At 47.9% G+C, this 21,242-nt stretch overlaps 1 protein-coding gene and 1 long non-coding RNA gene across 2 annotated transcripts; one reads left to right on the top strand and one right to left on the bottom strand.

Moving 5' to 3' along the window:
* Window positions 1-122: 122 nt before the first annotated feature.
* Window positions 123-4,217, bottom strand: LOC119104848 (uncharacterized). Its single transcript, XR_005094994.1, has 3 exons — window positions 4,090-4,217; window positions 1,566-1,684; window positions 123-1,137 (listed from the first exon to the last, which is right to left on the bottom strand). It is a non-coding gene; the product is annotated as an uncharacterized LOC119104848 (long non-coding RNA).
* Window positions 4,218-4,501: 284 nt separating this feature from the next.
* On the top strand, window positions 4,502-20,948 carry LOC119104333 (CCR4-NOT transcription complex subunit 6-like). Its single transcript, XM_037228029.1, has 6 exons — window positions 4,502-4,635; window positions 8,976-9,111; window positions 11,171-11,357; window positions 16,352-16,475; window positions 19,060-19,150; window positions 20,941-20,948. Exons 1-6 carry the CDS (start codon window positions 4,627-4,629, stop codon window positions 20,946-20,948), a joined length of 555 nt encoding a protein of 184 aa, XP_037083924.1. The 5' UTR covers window positions 4,502-4,626.
* Window positions 20,949-21,242: the final 294 nt, after the last annotated feature.

Below are 21,242 nucleotides of genomic sequence, written 5' to 3'. Positions count from 1 at the left end.
CTGATATCGATCCACAGTTTTAGAGAGTGGTAATGGCTTTGGCTCACTTCAGCATCTTTCCAGGCTGCTGGGAGACTCAGATCGGGTTGCAATGATAGACATATAGAAAAAGGCGAAATACAAGGCTATCCCCATCTCAGACATGAACAGAACTCGAGCCTACAAACAGCCTGCGATTGTCAAAGCCCTTGGCGAATATACATCCCAAATCACAAAGGGGTAGGCAGGTAACATGCTGCCCATTTTCCGAAGGCACGACCAACTCACATCGCTATATATTGCTCTAATACTGTCCCCGAAACGGCCCTTGCCAAAACACATGATTCATGTCAAATTGTCATTGCGGCTCCGAAGACGTGAGACGCATCACACAATTCGTGATGTTCCGTTGCAGAAAATGCTGCACCTTGCGATGAAAGAAAAGGGCTACAGCATTGATAACGACAAAAGCAGTCGCATTCATCTGCACCGTGCTGTTTGCGAAGGACGGCGACGCAGTGGTGGCTGAACAACGGCAAATTTTGCCGTCTATGTGAGGCCGCGTTTTTTGCGCTACTGCTGACAAGACATGCTTAGCGTCACGTTGGCAGCTCAACAGTCACTGGATGACGTCATCACAGTCCGTTTACACCAGGAACACGACATCATATCGTCGCAGACAACTCGGGATCATAATCTTCTATGGGACACGGCAGCAATTTTGTCATTGCACGTCACACGCGGTATCATGAATTGCTCCTGGTGCTGAAATGTCACACGTATGAAGACCAAAATGCACCCAAGCGCTCCTGGTAGTGATGCAAAAGGTCATAAAAAGGCAATTGGTAACGAGACCGCTTTGTTTTTGTCGTTCCGTTACATAAAGTGAGAAACAAAACCTGGGTCGGTCATGTCCATGAGACTCCTGCAACACTTCACACTTTATGTGAGTATAACATGCGTGAAATACACCCAACACTAGCCACTTCTCGGCGATGAAGCTTCTGGGCTCCAGAGCGGTCATGTCGTCTGAAGTTTCGTTCTTCCTATTTTCACGTTTGGCAGTCGCCGACTTCCTGGGTGCTCCCTCCCTTAACTGATTCCCATTTCACCCCGGCTGCCGTTCGTCAGCTTAAATGTCGCACATGTGCCATTCCTCTGAGGATTTCGGGAGCGCTGGTTACAAGCCGCGCATGGCGAGACAAGTACACACTCAGCTATGACGCCATGCTGAAAACTGTAAACCTGGGCTCCACCCTACCCGATGTAGCGACGCATTTCCTAGGCGTCCCCTGGAACCACAGTGAGTCCCAGACAACAGACATGTGTTACAATCTTTACGGTCCTCAAACGCCTTCTTACAGTCACCTTCAAAGCCTATTTCGGCCAGCATTGGTCTTTGCTGCACGGAATACAGTTTACGGTACATTGGACGATCCCATTTCGGGTGAATGCGGAAAGAAGCCGCGAGTGATAGCAGGCATCGAAATGAGCCAGCAACACAACCAATATCCGTGATCAACATGTGGCCGTTACGTGATGTCACACAAGAGGGAGTGACGTCACCCGTGCTATGTCACGCGTACCATGTCACCCATGCCATGTCATCCATTTTTGACCCAGGTCCTGTGGGTATAAAGGGCCGGCACTACCCAGCGGCGATGATCACCAGGACGCGCACGCTCTGCGGGCGCAGAGGTCGCCACTGTATGGGGAGGACACCATGAATTGTAGTAGACTGAATGTGACCATCACTAGGCCCCTATTCTCCGCATATAGAGGGCGCCACCGTGGAGCGGCGAGCTCCACCGCCAGGCGCCGGCCCTGCAGGTAGGCAAGGCGCCGCAGCAGGGCAGAGACAACCACGGCCAGGCCAACTCTTGGCCCGCACAGGTGGCGCTGATGAGGGGAGGAGGTGACCACGACAGGCCAAGGCTTGGTCCGCACAGGTGGCACTGATGAAAGGAGATGGCGAACACGGTCAGACTAAGCTTGGCCCGTACAGGTGGCGCTGATGAAGGGAGGTGTGTGTGTGTGCGTGTGCGTGCACTAAACTAAGAGCACCCAGCACCAAGCGCAATATGGTCCTGAAGTAACACAATGTGATATAACAATTGTCAAGCTACTTGACAAACCAGTTAATGCTGCCTTCAATGGTTGAAATATAAATGGTAGCCATGACTCACAAACATCTTAATTTTTCATATTGACTAATCTAAGCATATCTTTTGGAGTCATAAAACCATGTAAAAACTGTAAAATGTCACAAAGCATTGGCACAAGACATTAAAAAATATCCAATGTAGAGCTCAAATAGCACCAGGAGTTGCTTTCCAGTGCATGTTCTAGAACACTTTTCTCATTGGGTATCTTGAAAATACAAAGTCTCCAAAAATGCTGCTTGAGTAACTGGTTAAATCAAACATTGTAACACTAGCAGACATAAAAACCTCCCCCTTTTTTGCAGAGCACTGACCAATATATGGAACCTAAAGATATATCAGCAGTATATCTTCCTTTCACATAATCTGAGCAGCTCATGACAACTTTGGAATACAAATAAGATATACCCTGATAATCCATAGGAATGGTGACCATGGGGCATTTCTGTATTACCTGGAAATCCTCATATGATGGATTCATCTAGTGGATATCAGTGAATGCCTGCCTACAACCAGCCTGTGTCTTACAAATTGGTGGCGTTTCAAAAAATGTGGTGGGTAATATTTTTCAATGAAAAGGCAAAACAATACTGTTTTCCGGTATGAAAACTGTTAACAGTTGAGACAAGACCTACAGTTCAGGTATGCAGTTTGCACAGTGCTGGTGCACAAAACTCATGCATCTTCACTCAAGAAGACACCATGAACTGACCCTACAGTATGTGCTGACATATGTGAGTTTTACCTGAATGACAGATCAACAACTAATGCATATGCAGCATTTTATTGCTGCATGTGCAGCCATAAAATGAAAAGAAAGCAGATGAAAAAATCAATGATATTTAAGGAACAGGTAGTAATAGCTTTATTCAACATTAACAGATCACTGAATTTTATGTGATCTTTGCAGAATTCCTTGTGCCTTTTCTTGGCCCAAGCGACATGGTGCCTGCCACTGCCACCAATAAACACCCAGTGAATACTTAATCAACGAGCACATCCTCAACCAGCAGGGTACTGACAATTACATCAAGCATGGGTTACAGGTGCATTGGGTGAGGAAAGTGTGCCTGGCTGCTGAGATTTATTCCCTGGAACCTGTTCCTTCTTCCCATTCCCAGAGCAAGAAAAAACATGGAACTGGTTTTAGGTTTGGTGGTTGGTGCCAACCAACCACCAAAACTTTGAACTGAGCTGCACTAACTGAACTGAGCTGAACAAAATGCATGCCAGTTACAGAAGGAAGTAACACAACATATGTTGCCTCGGTATCTTGTATTGAACAACCATAATATTACCTTTTGTACCACTTATATTGTTCTTTTACTCTTATTTATCTGGAATATTTCAACAAGTCATCCCTCATAATATAGCCATTTTGATGCTTAAAACACATTTGACAAACTGTGACCAGGGCTCAACCATATAAATATGTTTGGTTATGGGTGTCTGCCCACTTAGCAGTGTTAAGCATTTGGCCATTTAGGTAACAGAAATGTTAAAATTCTCACATGTTATTACATATGGGGCTTGGTTGGCCAGGGATGGCAAGGGGCTGGACAGGTCAAAATGTAGGGGTTCACAGTCAAAGTGCAACAGATTAGCCACAAAACTGCATCCAGAGGATGCTAGAAAGGCAAGGTTTGAGATACATGATGTCATATTTACATTCTGGATACTCTACTGGATGTATTTTGAAATGTTGTGGCGACACCTGCAACATCCTGCCAGCAACTTGGTTCACACACACTAGATAGGAGAGCCCCAAGTTTAATGCACAGCAACCCCATACCCAGGGCAGAGAGAGCCAAAGTCTAAAGGAATTATGGTGATGCTAAGGAAATTGGAGTAAAAATACACGCAACACGATTAAAAGATTGCATTCAATATTTCAGCATAACCCAGCCTGAAATCCGTTAGGCACAAGCATGCACCAGTTTCAACGCACCCAATCACGTAAGCATGCACGCGGTGGATGGGTTTATCACTGAAAAGGCCAGGGCACGGACACCTCCACCCCATTACTCCGCCAATTGGTGTACGTGATGCGTGGCGCCTTGAAAATAGCAGGGTCTGGCCTTGGTAAGCCCTAAGGTGCATAGTCCCTTACTTGAATTGGATTCAGTCGCTGCTTTGACGTCATGAACCTATAGACTATAATAAATGGGTATTTAAACTCTCGATCTTTTAAACGAAACGGCACATTTTTAAACCTTTTCCTTACAATTAAGACCACTCTCACGAACCGAAATGTCCAAAAACAGCCTATTCTGAACTGTGTTTACCTGAAAAACATCCTTAACCTAAATGCATGCCCAGGCGTATACTAAACTGGCATCGGGCTTTTGTTAGCACGGTTATCACTTGCTGTTGGGGGCAGCCGGGTCTGGGTAATGCGTGCGTTCGTGTCAGCTCAGATTTCGGATTCCAGCCTTTTTAACATCCCTGAAGCTGTTTATTTTCACCTTGGGATAGGGCTACATTTATGACGTTGGTAAGAACTTGTTGTCGAGGTCGATGTCGTTGGACATTTGATTTGCTTGATTTGCGCTACGAGTGTCGAATGCATCTTGGACTGCGCTATTAATTTGGCTCCAGTATTTGTTTTCCTGTGGGAATTTTTTTAAATTACTTGATTGTATTGCACTTATGTCATTTCTTATTGAATGTATGTGTGGAAGTGTTGCACCTGAAATTATTATCATTTAAAGAGGATGAAGTGGTAGCTCTTAAATGAAATTGGTGGCATCTCATACTGTGACTTGTACTGTAGCACCTACTTAAGATGTACCATTGATAGCAGAATTAGGGAGGTGGTAGCTATCTCAATCTGGGAAACATCTAACATGGCCCATATGACTCCATGGAAACAAATGGCATTTGTCATGTTTGCCCCTGCCATGGGCTCAAAGGTTTCACTGCCATTGAGACTTCCCAATGTTTGCCACACATCATGTCTGAGAGGCATAAATAGATAAGCCCTGGGCCAGACAGCAAAAATTGTATATTATGTCGAGCATGCCTGGTATAGGTGCGACGTCACACATTTCAGAAACGTAAGTGAGAAATCTTTGTGCTCAGAGCTAGGCACATAAATAATGTCAATGCGAGAGCATAGAGAGCCATTTGTTGAGGAAAATTTGTGTCATATAAATACTTTTGAAAATTGAGTGCAGTTTGGCACACATAATTGCAAGGCTTAGTGCACTGATTTCATATAGGTATCCTGTGCAGTGGATGGATGTCTTGAAGGCTGCATCTTGTATGGGGTGGTGGAGTGCTGAATTTCTTTGGAGGTGTCTTGCTTTTGTGGAAAATTCAAGGGGAAATGGGAACTTGGAGCATTTGCTCCCTTACCTAGTTTTTGCATGCATTGGATGGTGATGGTCAAACACTTAGCGTTTCAGCAGAGTATGAGTAAAAAGAGAAATTGTGTTATGATTGGAAGTCTTTTCCAGTTAGAAATATACAAATAGTTATAAGTGAGTTCATTTCTTTATATTTGCTCTTTTTTAAATATTTTCAAGTCATGGAACCCTTAAAGCACAATTGTTTCAGGAGTGATGGTGATTATATCCTCTGATGCATCTTTGAGAACAGCATCTCTTGATATGTAAGAATTGAGAATATGTGAATGTGCATCTAAAATATGTCTTACATTTTTTGTGATGTATGTTCATCTATTTCATTTATCAAAACTTGAGAATTCTTATCCTGAAGAAGTTGCAGCATGACAGCTAAGACTTGTGGGCTTCAAATGGCAGATATGGAAAGTTTTACATGTCTGTCCTTGTCAGTTCATATTTCTGATATTTAACTAACTAAATGAATGTTTGTGGCATGCCATTCCTGATCTGCTACTGTCCTTAACACTTTTGAGCTGTACAAAGTATCATCCTGCTCCTTGGCATCATGATGAACAATTTGTGAAGATTTTGCATATGAAGCTGCTGGCAAAACATTTTTAATTGGCTTAATTCAATTCTGAATTAATTTGGTAAGAATTAAAGCTATCAGTTCTAAGGCTAAACCATGTCAGGTCAGTTCCAATTAGACTAAAGCTCCAGCAAACAGGTGTTTGCCTGTATGTGCCTCCGTCTTTTTGATGAGAAAGTCATGTTGGATGATTCCATGCTCATAATCAAGGTCAGTATCAAAAATATGATCATGGAAGTCTAAATTTGTTATTTTTTTTGTAAAGATTTCCTAGGCATGATTTTGTCTTGGGCTTTGTGCATTGGTTTTTGTTCACATCAATGATATTTATCTTTGCTTATTTGCAGTCATCCTTTATGTCACCGTCATCTGTACCCACCATGAAATATTTGGCAACAATAGATTATAGTAGGGGATGATTAGAATTCAGTAATTCAGATCTTACAAGAAATGTCTTTCTGATTCAACTGAGTCACTATTGTTAGTTCTAATGTTAGAAATGATTTCGCACAAAGAGTGCCAAACTATTTTTATTGCATTCAATGCTCATCACTGCCCAGGATTGTTCGGAAACACATTCTCAGTGTAAGGGATGGAAGGTATTGCTCTCACATGCCAGAATGATGATGTAAAACAAACCAATGAGGGAGGAAATATGTTGTGAGATAAAGCAGTACAGCCTTGTCAGAGATCGGACAGCATATTCTTGCTGTCACTCACCAGTTCCAGGAGCTTCAAAATCACTTGTTTGTCAAATCCAGTTTTCATGACCACACAATTGTTGAATCTGTCTTTTCTGATGGCCTTTGGCTGGGCTGTTTTGTCAAAACTGTATTGGCTGTTTTTTTTGTTAAATTATTATGCCCTGTTAATCTGCGCTGTTCAGTGCATTTGTGAGGAACATTATTCACATAGAAAGCACAGTAGTTACAGCCTTATTCCACACAAAACGTAGGAGAATGGTGATATAGATGGGTCACCCATCTATATCCATGTTCTCCTTGGTTTTCTCCAAGGAATAGGGCTATTACCACTGTGTTATCTTCTGTGAACCTAATTTGATCAATGATATGGGTTGAATATACTTCCTCTTTATATGCCTGCAGTTTGTTTTTGTATTAAGCAGGTCATTTCTCATACCATCCTAATGTTAAAAATCATATGGATTCCTGTCTGGTGGTCAGTAGAGCACTGAGCATTTGACTGTAGTGTGGCAGATTGGTTAACATCCCAATAGACATACATATGTAAAATCATATCCATACTACATGTTTTGACTGGCACCAGCTGTCAATTGCCTCTGACCAGCAACTCCTGAAAGGCCTGTCATATGTACAGTAGCATAACCAGTAGGCTTTCTTGAATTGAAGGCATATCCCAGGGTACTGACATAATTCAAATGACTGTGGTATGCTGGGCTCCCAGAACTTCCATGTTGAAGCCAGAGTGTAAAAGGTTAAACTTAAGCACAAATGACTGTGAGTAGAAGGGGGTTGTTGGCAAAAATGGCAGTACCATATTAGTGATGAGAACATGTGCAATGTGCCACATATAGACCTAAAACATACTGTTTAACCAGTCAAATGTCATTAACTGGAGTGTCACTAAGTGGTGGACCACCACCAAGGCCAGCTTGTTGTCTGAGAATAAGACAAGGCTTTGGCACCAGAGTGCCTAACCTGCTAACCTTAGCACCTGTTGACCTTAGTGCATGAAGACCCATCAACCTCCAGTCCAGTATATTACTAACAGTTATGCACAACTTTTTCACCTTCCAATTTCATCTTTTGTAGTACCATAGATGGAGCAATGATTTGGACTATTGCCCTCATCTGGTGTGTTAGTATGCACACTGTGCACAAACTAACACATATTATATGTACATACACACCACATGATGACAAAAGTGTGAACAATTGCTTCATCTGTCATGCTAGTACTTTGTCTGAATCATTTTGTCAAAGTGCAATATATTTTAGTGTACAATGCAATACTATGATATGATTGCATGGTGTCATCCTTATCATTTTGACCTATAGCTAGAAGGCTTTCTGATAAGCCATCTAAGCCCTTTACTTGGGACTCTGACCCACACGCACTGCACATGCCAACTCCAATTTCATACAGTCAAGGCACCTTGCAGCGTGGCACTCAGTTGAATGAAGAATTCAGGGGTGATGGAAGATGTCTCTCCCCATGATGTTTCTGAGGCGGCAGGAGATGATGAAATGAAATAATTAATTTGATAAATTAAATTAATGAAAAATAAAATTAGGTATGTCAAGTGACCAGTCATTGCACATGTTTTGCAACAACCATTTAGCGTTTGCTACAATTATGTCACAGCACTGTGAAGCTGTGAAGACTTTGAGCTTGTTTTTGATAATGAATAACAATGTTTACTCATTGGTATGAATGGTGTTTGGGGCACAGCAGCGGGAAAGAATATTGGTCCATGAGATGAGCCTTGCTTGTGATATGTTGGTGACCTTAGGTCAGAGGTACAACAGGATAGCAGCCTAGATTGTTGTTTGATGGTATGTTCCCTTTGCAGACAATGATGTAATCTGTCAAACAGGACACCATGTGGACAGTTCATTTTATGGCAGATTCTCTGCATGGTGTTCACCCAATTGGTGATCTGGGAAAAGCATGGAGTTGACCTCTTTAACGAATATGCGCGGCGCGAATCTGACCATAACATGTGCAACCCAAGGCTTTGGTGGGACCTTTTCTGCTGGCCAGTCTGTCTCCCAGCTTGTCTGGTCTGTGAAGCCGCAGGCCGCGGTGGGACCTCTTCCATTGACGAGTCTGTCTCCCTACTTGTCGAGTCTGTGAAGTTCTTGGCTGCGGTGGGACCCCTTTTGTTGACCAGCTTGTCTCCTTGGCCGCTGGCAGGGTGCGATGATAAGAGGCAACAACGGCAAAGACAAGCAGGAGAAGCCGGGATGCGGGCGGCGCACTCCCACCTTCATGTCAGCGGAGGACCTGGCTTCGGGTCGGAAGAGCCACTGGCAGGAGCTCGAGATCACGGGTGAGTGCCGGTTGTGAGGCACCTATCATGCGAGAATGGCGTGTGCCCTGTGTGCGGGGTGCAGGGCGAGTAGGAGCTTGGAAGAGCCTGGCTGACGAGAGAAACTTAGCAGTGAAATTAGTCTCATTGATGGGTGTAAACAGTGATATAATGCATCACGTTTGAATATTTCCTCTTCTTTAGCTGTCACAGTAGCTTAAAATGCTCCCACATGTAGAACAAAACTACTACCATACACCCCTCATAGCACCCATGCGAGAGTTCAACAGTATTATGTTTAAAGATAAAATTAACAGTGGAAGAAATGTGCCAAACAAGGAGAATGTGTTGCACCATTCACTGCAAAAGTCTTCAACAAGTCAGTCTGGCATAAATATATTTTGGCTTGGTCTTTTGAGAGTGTTAATATGAGCCCCTCCAGGTCTAGGTCAAAAGTTATTCCAAAAAGCTTTTTTAATCCCATCAAATCTCAAGGAAGGAGAATATTGATACTACCAAGCTTTGTCTGAAGCCATAACACTAATGACTATAGAGTGGTTTTAGTGGAGGCAATTCCTGTTGGTACCAGCCTTCCACCGTCCGTGGAGTACGGACAGGAATTTGCAGAATTTTTGCAATGTCAGTGGGTACTCTGTTAAAAGAAAGATGGCGTGTATGATAAAGGGAAGCACATTATAATTTCTCATGTCTTAAAGTTCAGAGTTGTTGCTTGGTAGACAGCGACACTCGAGGTATTCAAATGGACTTGTGGAACAGGGAATCAACCAGCTTTCGGACCATGTTTATTATGATAAATGGAGCGGTACTTCGATCTTTCACCCCACCCGTTGTAGCACGTTTTGACAAGTTTTCGGACACTCATAAATTTCTGACTAGCTTGCTGTAGACTGCAGTGTACAGTCAGTCTTTTCTCACTAGCTTTCTACTGGTTTCTCACTAGCTTGCTTAGACTCAGTCGGTTTCGCAGCGCAGCATTTTTAGGAGTACGCTTCAGAAAAAGTATCTGCCCACATACGGCCAGTGGCGATAAGCACTCAGTCCCTTCAAAGGACAGAAAAACAACCATCAAAATGCAGGACGTGAAGAACTAATTCCTAGCTTTTTTCTTCGCTGGTTTTGGAGAAAGCTCGGACCAGCGATCGGCGGAGCTCTATGGATGCGACATCTCGTGGAGAAGTGGCCCTCGTCGTTTTCACGACAGCCTTCTCAGCATGGATCCCTTGCCGAACTGATGCGCTGCACAGCATCCCGCACTAGCATGCAGAAGCTTGTTTCGTGTTGAGACAGACTGATCAGAGAAGCGGCGGATCTTAAAATGTCTCCCCTGTCGCTTTCCGGCGGCACTTTTGGCATGTCCATGGTTCGAGTGTGTCGCCTTGGCCTTTGGTGCACTGGCCTGTGTCCGGCGCTGAGAGTGGCTCGGCCATGTTAGAAGCATGCGACACGTCACACCGACTGCGGGTCGGGTGATCATGCGACACGTCTCACCGACTGCAGGCCGGGTGATCATGCGACACGTCACACTGACTGCGGGCAGGGTGATCATGCGACACGTCACACTGACTGCGGGCCGAGTGATCATGCGACACGTCACACTGACTGCGGGCCGGGTGATCATGCCACACGTCACACCGACCGCGGTCCGTATGATCGTCGAAGGCTGGCTTTCAGGGTGGAGCGTCACAAGTGCGTCCGTCGGAAAAGCAAACATCGCAGCTCGACGTGGCGATCAATGTGTGGTGTCGTCAGTGTCACTACTCCTCCCCAGGACTGTGCCATGCACCACCTCCTCCCCAAGACTGTGCTGTGCACCGCCTCCTCCCCAAGACTGTGCTGTGCACCGCCTCCTCCCCAGGGCTGTGCCGTGCACCGCCTCCTCGCCAGGACTGTCCCGTGCACCACCTTCTCGGATCCACGCCGCCAACAAATGGCATCATCCTACGCTTTGTAGGCATGTCTGTCTGTCTCGAAGGCGGCCCGATGGCATTACATGCGTTGTAACGTGCGCAATCGTTGTGGCGGTGACGCTGATCGCCGTGCGCCATGGCGGTGATTGCAGGCATGGTGCGTAACATCAGCCCGACGGTGTGGCGTCTGAAGCACCTGACGGCGCTGTACATGAGCGAGAACTCGCTGGTGTGCCTGCCGTCCGAGATCTGCCACCTGACTCAGCTCTCCTACCTGGACATCTCCAACAACAAGCTGCGGCGGGTGCCGGCCGAGCTGGGCGATCTGGTCAACATGCGGTGAGTGGGCGCGGCGCCCTTTCGGCGGTGCGGCGTCACCAGCATGCCACCCTTGGTTGTGTCTTGTCGTGTCGGGCATTTAACAAAACCTGAACACGTGCCGTGTGCTGGCAATTCGTCGGCGTTGGTGCAAAAGCGCGGCGTCTCTCCGCTGTTTCGTGTGAGTAGCAGATTGCTGGCTAAAGCAGGATCTATCTGAAAACACATGCGTGTCCACACCAGCTCCCCCAGCTGTTCGCACAGGGTACCCGTTCATTGGCGGCAGTGGTGGCGGACAAGCGGTTCAGTTCTCACGTATTCTTCCGAAGTGTCTGACAGAGGTTTGAAGCAAGACAGCCGTAGCCTGCATAGTCCCAGCCCTCAGCCCACCGCCGCGCAGGATGATCGGCCTCTGCGTCTGTGAATGGTGGCTATATGTTGTATAGCGCGCGATGCGCCGTTCGCCGCGGTTGTCCGTGGATGGAACAGTCCGCAGTAGGATGCAGGACGGTTCCTCGTCTGAAGCCGCAGGGGCAGCTGGGAGCGCCGCGAGGTGACTGGGTTGGATGAAAGCGTTTATCTCGGCGACACCAAACCTCAATGTCTCGTGGCATATGTTCCCTGTTTGTGTGCCTGTGCAGCAGGATGGCAGTACTTCCTGTCAGCTCGTCGTCCTCTTGTGAATGTCCTTAATCGTTATGAGGGATTGTTGGGTACTCACCGTATTCGGATGGTGTTTCAGTCTTCTGTTCAGTCGGAATGAGTGACTGCGTAAGCGATGTTAGTCTGTGAGGTGGTCTGGTCAAGGTTGTCGATCTCCGCAGTACTCACCCGGTCCGGGTTCCTCTTTGTCCCGGTAAAGCTTCTTGACGTGTGCAGGAGTATCACATCTGGAGTCCAGTGATCTGAAGACGCGCATCAAGTTTAGGGATCAGTCGTCTCGTGCTGGAGATGTCCCACCCCAGGTCGCGCGACAGCTCGCATGAAGGGATTCGACGTTTGCAGTCAGTTACCAACCGTGAGGTCTTTCCAGTCTTAGTGGGTCTTCGGCAGACAGCGGTCTATCGTAGATTGTGCCGCCGCCGTCGAATTTAGGAGCGTGCAGGTTTCATAGATGTTGTTCAGGCGAGTCCGAAGAAGAAGCCGGCTGACCGGGTGCAGGGAAGACAGTGCTCTGTTTGGCATGATAACCATGTCGTTTGCCTGCTCTTTAAACTGGAGATCCGTGGACACGTCAAGCTCTAAATGTTTACAGTTTTTTACTGATCGAACCCGAGCTATCAAAATCGAACCATCAAAAAATATGTGATGGGTCAGTCTAACTACTCACGATGTTAATGATTGTTGGACGCTTTACTCGGATTGAATGTGATTGTCCCCCCATCTTCCAGCTGCACGTTATCACCCCGATCTTTCAGCGTGGATCTTGCTGTCCACATCACACGGAATCCCTTAATCGACACCGTGTCCACGGCGTGTCCACAACGTGTTCACGCCGCACCACACAACACGGCAGCGCTGCGTCATCAGCGGGATACGTTGTGCTGGTGTAGGTCACCTCAAGGCTTGTTCAAAGAATTGATTGCCAAAAGTTCCCGAGAGCCCTGAGAGCATTCCGATGTGGGGAATTGAAAGTTTTAGAAATTTAGAGTCGAAATTTGAAATATGAGTTCTGAAAGAACAATCCTAAGCACCCGGGACCAATCCTTAATGTATGACTGTAGTCATTGCAACAGTGATCCCTGTATGTCATATGATTAATGGTACAAGTGACCACAAGTTCTCCGTGCCATATTGTGCCAAAGTAAAGCTAGAAAATGATATTGCCGGGGCGTTTTTGGAGCGCGCCGGGGGTGTTGTACTCTACGTGGCGTCACCTGGATACTTTGTCGGGCGTGTCCAGTGTGACACGTTTTGTTAGGTCTTCGTAACTTCCGTGACAATAACTGCGCACGTGAAACATTATCATTTAAGTCTGCGCCTGCTACGCGTGCTCCTAACGGTGTAAACTAAACGTTATGTTGTTTGTAATGTGTAGCACACGTTTTGCTGTGTAGCACACCTTTTACTCATCCATGCCCGATCGGGGGGGGGGGGGGGGGGCGAATTAGGTTTTCATTGAATCTGTCGAGTCGTTTCTGCCCCTATGCGATAAAGTAACGGAAAAGGATTATGTGCAGCCGGCAAAGATTCCACGTGACGTCACTTATAATCTGTGTCGTCTGGGTCGCCGCGAATACCAAAATGTGCGGAGTATGGGGTATGACGCCATGAATGACGTCGACGGCATATATTATGTGTCGTTCGGGTCGATGCGAAGACACTCCTAATGTCCAAATAAACAACAGTTAAGTCAAGGTCATTGTCCGGATGCGCATTCAGTTGTGTGTGAAGAATGCGAGCTGTATAATGTACTTGAGTGCTGTGCTTTGGGCGGAACCCATCCTGCTTCTCAGCCAAAAGGTTGTTTTCACTAAGATAGCGAAATTTGTTTCTAGACTCATCTTTTCAAATCATTTCTGTGTGCAGGAAGGGAGAACCAGAGGATGGTAGTTTGATTGTGTAGAAGCGGATACCTTTTGTTTTAAGGTGCTGTTTACGTTTTTTTAACAAGCTGGATTTTTCCCTGCAGCGATTGATTTAATGAGCATGTTGTGTGACAATACGATCAGAATGATAATTATTTTTCAAAATTTTGTTCGGGTTGCCACAAGGACCGCGTGACTATTTTATGTTAGTGGAGTTCAATATTTGTAGAACGTCAGCCAGCCTCCGTTACGTTGATCCCCTCTAGACTACATGCAGTGTTCTGCTCTCCTCTGAATTTAGGTTGGTCATTTGGATTCTAAATAGGTGATCACTTCACAAAGAAACCATCAATGATATTTGTGTCATAATTGTCTGAAAACCAGATTTACATCCAGATCAGTGGAAGGAGTTCCCAACCGCTTCCCCCCCCCCCCCCCCCCCCGGCAAAGGTTTCTAGGACTGATGTTAATGTAGTTTGCGTGCAAGCAGCAGCCTTTTGGTTTATATGTGAATATGAACTCCCTCAAGGTGCCTGGTGAATGGTATTACACAGCTACGTTTACGACATATATACGACATATTTTACGACGCCGATAGACCGCATGGAGCACACTGCGGCAAGACTCGGAAGTGGATGGTTGGGGACGCACCCTCAATACTCCCCCCCCCCCCCTCCATGCCCAAAAATGATCCCGGTGCGGCAGCGGCCAGCTCTGGCGTTGCAAAACTTGCCATCGGGGAACTTCCAGAATTTCTATTAAGAAAACTTGAAGCTAAACATACCTAGGTTAGTTTGAACTGAAACAAGCGCAGATAAGCTGCATAGTGCCGGCATCAAGCTGAATTTCATAGTAAAGTGATGTGTTTCTGAAATAACCTAGGCCCGAAAATCAAGCGGTGTCGTCGCGCACATTGTGTAATGCGCAGTGCTGGCCTTACACTATTAATGACATGGTTTTCAGAATGTCGGACGGTCTCACGCGCAAATGCGTTCCGCTGCACTCGTTTGCACTCGGCGCGGTGCTGGCGCCATCTGCCCACGTGAAGTTTGGCGCGCGGCACGGCCGGCCGGGGCAGCTCACTATGGGAAATCCGGCGCCGGATCTGACGGACGGTGTGTCGTCGGCGCGTGCGGACGTGTCCCACTGGTCCGGCATGGGAAGCGCGAAATTCGCAAATTGACGAAATTCGCCGAGCGTGTGTCGATACTGGTGCGTGTCTCGGCAGTGGGGCCCACAGCGAACCGCGGTCAGCACGTTACGGCGCCGAAAAGGACGGGCAATCGTATAGGCAAAGGTGTGAATTAATGCCTACTGAGGCGCACGAGCTCTCGCACTCGTGAAACTGACTGCACCGCGCAGGTGCAGGCACCGCCTACAAATCACCTGCCGCCAGCGTGGTGGTGGACACGGTCAGGGCGAGAGGCAGGTGACGCCCTACAGCGTCAGCAGCGGAGTGTGTCGTACAGCCCCATGACGATGAACCATTCAGCCGGGCCAACACCTCAAGACTCATCGCGGCACCCGCAATCAACCCGGAAGCGACCCATGTCGCGCTTTCGGAAAAATATCTTGAACACAACTCGCTGACGCCTTCACAGAGCAAGCCGGGGCCATGAAGTGGACTTAGATGGAAAGCCCAGATGGCGACCAACACCCATCCAAAACATTGGCGTAGTTTACAGCAATTTGGTCGCGGTCGTCCAAAACGTCCGTCGCCGCGAAAGTTCACGTTTCTTCGCTGTAAATCGCCGCCTTGATTTTCCACTACATCCAGGGCTGTTATCGTCAGCTGCTGTCGCCGACTTAGTTTGGCACAGCTTAGGCCAGAGAACTTGCGCATTGTGCGCCACGTCCGGTACGTTGTGGAAGCTCAGGTCACGCTTTGGACACGCCGTATCCACGCGTCCCTTTGAGCATCATCCATAAGTAACCCACGTCTCGACCGATGGGCTGAAAGGAGTCAGAAACCCGCAGGGCGGCAAACAAGAACACCGCGCGGTATAAGCGCATGGAGTGGGGCGTCGTGCGGCGTGGCATAAGAGCATTTAGAGGTGTGCATTCAACACGTCAGGGTAACTTTAGCCCGTCCATTGCCTAGACTTAGTTGGTGATGATGGCTGACGCAGTGCTTGTGAAGCAATGTTATCTAAAACGGTACTTGTCAGCAACGTGCTGTCCGTAGCCATGCAATGAAAGCGCTGGTCTTGCAGAGCACGTTTAGACAGCTCTGCTGTCGTGGTAAGGATTAAAATTGGCTCATATTGAAATGTTCGTTTGGATGTGGACAAGCTTTGGATGGGCTTCATCAAGTCGAGTGCAATATCCAAGAGTTGGCAAGGCAGAGGAGGCACGGCCCTGGCGCGTGATTGTCGTGTTCCTGCCGTTTCAGGGAGCTGGACAATCGGTCGGGATTGTCATGTTCCTGCCGTTTCAGGGAGCTGGACAATGGGGCGGGATCGTCATGCTTTTGCCGTGTCGTTCCAGGGAGCTGCACCTGAACCACAATCTCCTGCGGATTCTCCCTTACGAGCTCGGCAAGCTGTTTCAGCTGCAGGTTCTCGGGCTAAAGGTAAGCCAAGGCGTGTGGGTCGATCCGTTCTTCCAGGGGGCCTCTTCACGGGGGCACATCCTGGGCAATCGTATTCAAGAGGACCATGGGTGTGTGCCTCTTAATCAAATTGTTACATGCATCGTATCCTAGTTATACCCGGAATGCGGGCCGTCTGATTATCCAGCAGAGGGTCTTGCTTTTCTAAAGCAGGGCCTCTTGCTCCAGAAAAGAGCCTGATGCGTGAGTGGCTTCCTAAGCCAAAATAGAATGCTTCCAGCTCACAGAGGAGGGCTTCCAAATGTAGCCAGGAGTCCTCGTTATCGTCGCCGTCATTGGGGTTTTGCGACACATTCACCTGCTGAGATTATATGACGTAGCTTGCCTCCCACCCTTGCAGGAAGAGCAGGCACCGCAGGGAATCGAACCCCGTACCTCTGGTTTCCTAGATGCGCAGTGGTTAACGTAGGCGTGTTAACCACTACACCATCGGCACCCGGGGCGTCCCTATGCCAAAACAGAGTATCCATATCCGGAACCGTGGTCATCGGAGGCATGGAAGGGCCACCTACTGTTATCACTGGTCTGTTGGATAAGGAGTAAGCCATGGGCGCCATATGGCCAGGGCGATCGGCGTGCTCGAAGGCCCACATCATCGTCATCATCCGTCAAGGCCCACATCATCATCATCATCGGTCAAGGCCCACATCATCATCATCATCCGTCAAGGCCCACATCATCATCATCCGTCAGGGCCCACATTATCATCATCCGTCAGGGCCCACATCATCATCATCCGTCAGGGCCCACATCATCGTCATCATCCGTCAAGGCCCACATTATCATCATCATCCGTCAAGCTAGGGTCGTATTCGTATTCGTATTCGTATTCGCATTCGTATTCGCAGTTAAAATAAATAAAGACAGCGTCTCACCCAGCACGGTGCGACCCCGGCGAAAGGTCAGTAGATCTGCTCACATGACCTGGCGGACAGCTCAGCACTCCCGGAGGGGGGGGGGGGGGGGCGCCTGCCGTGTGTACCACTGCCAGACGGGGCGTGGCCCCCAGTTTTGGTTCCTGGCTCCGACCGGCTCCTTCGATAAAAGATAACGCTGACTTCTGGTTGCCACGGGTTCTTTCGACAGAACAAAACCCTGGGTCCTGGCTCCCTCTGGTTGTTTAGTAGACCGTGGGCCTGAGGTCTGGTTACTTTTTTCATCTATTCTTTTGAAAACACTGTACCTAGGATGCTGTTTGTCACCGATTTTTCAGACGTACAAGACCACGACTCACGGTTCTCAGCCACAAAATCATAAAAGTCACCCAGGACAACTCACACATTTTCCTTTCGCTTTTATTAAAATTCATGCACCACAGTCAAGTCATACAGCATGCTGTGATACCACCAGTACAAGTTTAAAAGCGTAACTGCATGTCGAATATCGTTGTCTTCGACTCAGAAGTGAGCGCTTGGCAGCTGAAACTTTCACCTGGATGAACCGCATATTTGCTCTAAGGAGTTAAAAGTCACACACCACAGACATGCCAAACAGCATGTCCTGATACCATCAGCACCACCAGTGTACTGTTAGCCGAAGATCGTTGCCTAATATTTACAATTGGGTGCCTGGCAGGTGTTTCCACGCGCTCATCACTGCTGAGTGGAACGCCACGCGTCTGTCACGAATGGTGCACTTATCAACCACATTATGGTCTTGCAATACCCACTAGACTCGAGGGTTATGTAAGCACCGTTAAAATTCCAACTATCCAACTATATCTCCATTAAATGCTGGTGGCGCTGTCAGTTGCAACAGTTTTTTGTTGTTGTAAAAACTTGTATTTCCTCTGACTGAGGCATGCCAAATGGGGAGCCAGAAGGGACTGAGACTCCTAACTCTTTAAAAATTATATTGGCTTTCTCAAAACAGGGCCAATGTTAACTATCCGTTGACTGAAAAGAGGTAACAATGATAGATCCCGGGACCCCAAACTGGGAGCACTTCCATCGTCCCTGTTCTGGTACCAACAAAAAGTGTATAAAAAGGTATAAAAGTGTGTATACCCCTGTATAATCGGCCTATTCTGTGTCCATGTCCATTGTTGCTTGTAAACACGCAACTTTCTACAAAATGATGCCCTTCTTTTTGATATTAAATCAAGATGTGTCCATGTCCGCGCTTTAGAGGCAGCCACCCGGCTACGTGAGAACCCAGGGCCGTATAACAGATAGGTCGATGAGAGATAGGTCTGAAATCAGATTCTGGCACAGCCAGAGTGGTGTCGGTAGTGTGGACTGGTCAGCTGAAAATCGTAGCCTGGATAGAGTAATATGACCTACGTCAACGTTTCCATCCTGCGCCATCTGTTGTCTACGAACCTGAATCTACGAACTGTCATCTGAATCTACGAACCTACGTATAATTATCTATAGACGAGTTGTTTTTAGTTGACAAGTTGGTGGCGGTGACAGTGAGCTTGATCGGCGGTACAGCGGGGTGTGACAGAGCGCCCGCTGGTGGCGGTGACAGTGGGCTTGACCGGCGGTGCAGCGGGGTGTGACAGAGCGCCCGCTGGTGGCGGTGACAGCGAGCTTGACCGGCGGTGCAGCGGGGTGTGACGGAGCGCCCGCGTCGCCGGCAGGGCAACCCGCTGGGGTCGGAGATAATGACGGTGTACCAGGAGCAGAACGGCACCCAGCGGCTGCTCACCATGATGCTCAACAACCTCGAAGGTCAGTTAGCAGGTCAAGGTCGGCCGGCCGCAGTCTGCCAGGCAGGCCACAGACCACCTGCAGGCTCACAGGCCATCACGCAGGCCCACAGACCACCAGGTAGGCCACAGACCACAGACCACCAGGCAGGTCCACGGACCACAAGGCAGGTTCACAGACCACAGACCACCAGGAAGATCCGCAGGCCACCAGGCAGGTCCATTGACTACTAGACAGGCCCACAAACCACCGGGCCACCAGACTTCCATCGTGGAGTTCGTCCCTGCTACAATGCCATGTGCGTCACCGAATCGTAAACGCGAAGCGCGATTTGAGGCATGTGGCTGGCCGTCCACTGAGTTTTCACGGGACCGCCGTGTAGAAAGGTCGGGGTCGGCTGGCCTCCGAAGCCGTGTGTGGCTCGCGTGCTGGCTCTGGCTGGGCGCGGGGGCTCGGTGACTGGCCGAGAGGTGAGCTCGAGGCTGCGGTGGATGCTCTTCGCGTCAGCTGTGCTCTTCCCCCGTGGATGTTCGAGATGGACATGTGCATGGACATGTGGCGCCATGGCAACTGGAAACGTTCGAGTAACACCGCGCTCTCTAGTTGTGGGAGTTTTTTCCGTGTCACCGGCTGCAACATTCGTTTGCAACGCCAAATGGTCCTGGCGGGCGGCGAGCGGAATGCAGTCATTGTTTTCATTACATCGATCTTCCGTGTCATTGATCGATCAGGTTGTGTGCATTGATGTGAGCGAGCTCAGGCTCGTCAGCTGGACGACGGTACGGACTGACGGCAACTGGGGCTGGCACGCAAATCTTACGCGCGCTCCGGCTCGTTGTGGCTGTGTCGATGATCGAACGGTGTTGTGACATTCAAGCGCCTTCGGCGGCAGTGGGTCGCCGTTGGATTGCCTTTGTGAGCCTCTGACGTTCAATGGCTCGAAATGAATTTGGTTGCGCGAGAAAGTTGGGCGAAAAATTAGCTGTCAGGGGCATCAGCTGTAAAGTGGTGTAGGCTCGCGGGCAAACTGAACAAACTAAGGTAAACGGGGCGAGTTACGGGCAACCCATCCCGACGATTCTCTTTGGTGAAACACACGCGTTCATCAGGCGAAATCAACGCTTCATTTGTGTTCGTCATATAGATAATCGTTAAGCCATGTCATTTCCGGCCGTTTATGCATTTTGGTAAAGTTTAATGCAATGCACATTGTCTCTCTCTGTCGACTGCACACCGTGGGTATAGCCGTTTCCAATCTAGTGGTATTAGATATATCTATGGCTCTTGTGGGAGAAGTTTCATTTGGACTCTGCTTACCGCTTTGAAAGTAATGCATTTAATTTATCTTGCTTTTCCAACGCGTGTGTTCTGTAATCTTTGTAACACACATATCCATCACAATGCTTGCATATTAAATGATACGAAAGTTAAAAACTTTTTTAGGGAATGAGGTATACAGAGTTAAAAAGCATGTGGAGCTGGTGAAAACCTAAGCGTAAGAGCTTTTGAGTTTCAAGAAGACGTTTGTACGTTGAGCCTCGGGGGAAGATAAAGGCTGTGCATCTTTTTTAATATTCTTAGATCTGCCTGGTTTGTTTTGCTATTCCAACATTTGCGCGCGCAAACATTTCGGTTACAACGTTCAGGCGAATTTTTTGTCTTGCGAACTTTATTTTATACGAACTTTTGACTTAAAACTTAATGCTCGACGTACTTCATTCTGACGAACTTAAGTCACAGGAGCTTTATCCTACGAACAATTGTCAAACTTTGTTATCCGCCACCATTCCCCTCATCGCCCCTGCGAGAAGGCGACTGACGGTGTCAAGCTCCTGCCAGACCGGTAACTTCTATTTCTGGAATCCGCTGCTAGAGGGCAGTGTACGTACACTCATTTCGCAGCCCAGGCATTCGCCTCAGCGGTGAAGGTTCTGGGATTTTAAAAGTGACCCACAGCCATACAGTGTTGGATGATAAATTTGATTTTACATTGCCATGCCTATCGCAAAACATGCAACTAATTTGATGGCAAGAAAAGGCGTAGTACAAAAGACGGGTTTCGCAACATTGCCATTCCCGTGCCAGATAGCTGTCACGCCGGTACCAAGGTTCA

Source organism: Pollicipes pollicipes, unplaced genomic scaffold, assembly GCF_011947565.3.
Source record: "Pollicipes pollicipes isolate AB1234 unplaced genomic scaffold, Ppol_2.1 Scaffold_6052;HRSCAF=7182_pilon_pilon_pilon, whole genome shotgun sequence".
Lineage (NCBI taxonomy): Eukaryota > Metazoa > Arthropoda > Thecostraca > Pollicipedomorpha > Pollicipedidae > Pollicipes > Pollicipes pollicipes.
The sequence above is the reverse complement of the archived record's forward strand: the minus strand, read 5'-3'. Positions and strand labels throughout refer to the sequence as shown.

Excerpts from the sequence above, each read along its gene's own strand:
- LOC119104333 (XM_037228029.1), top strand. Across the intron at positions 9,112-11,170 it reads GCAGGAGCTCGAGATCACGG|GCATGGTGCGTAACATCAGC; the intron begins GTGAGTGCCGGT and ends CGGTGATTGCAG. Across the intron at positions 11,358-16,351 it reads GGCGATCTGGTCAACATGCG|GGAGCTGCACCTGAACCACA; the intron begins GTGAGTGGGCGC and ends GTGTCGTTCCAG.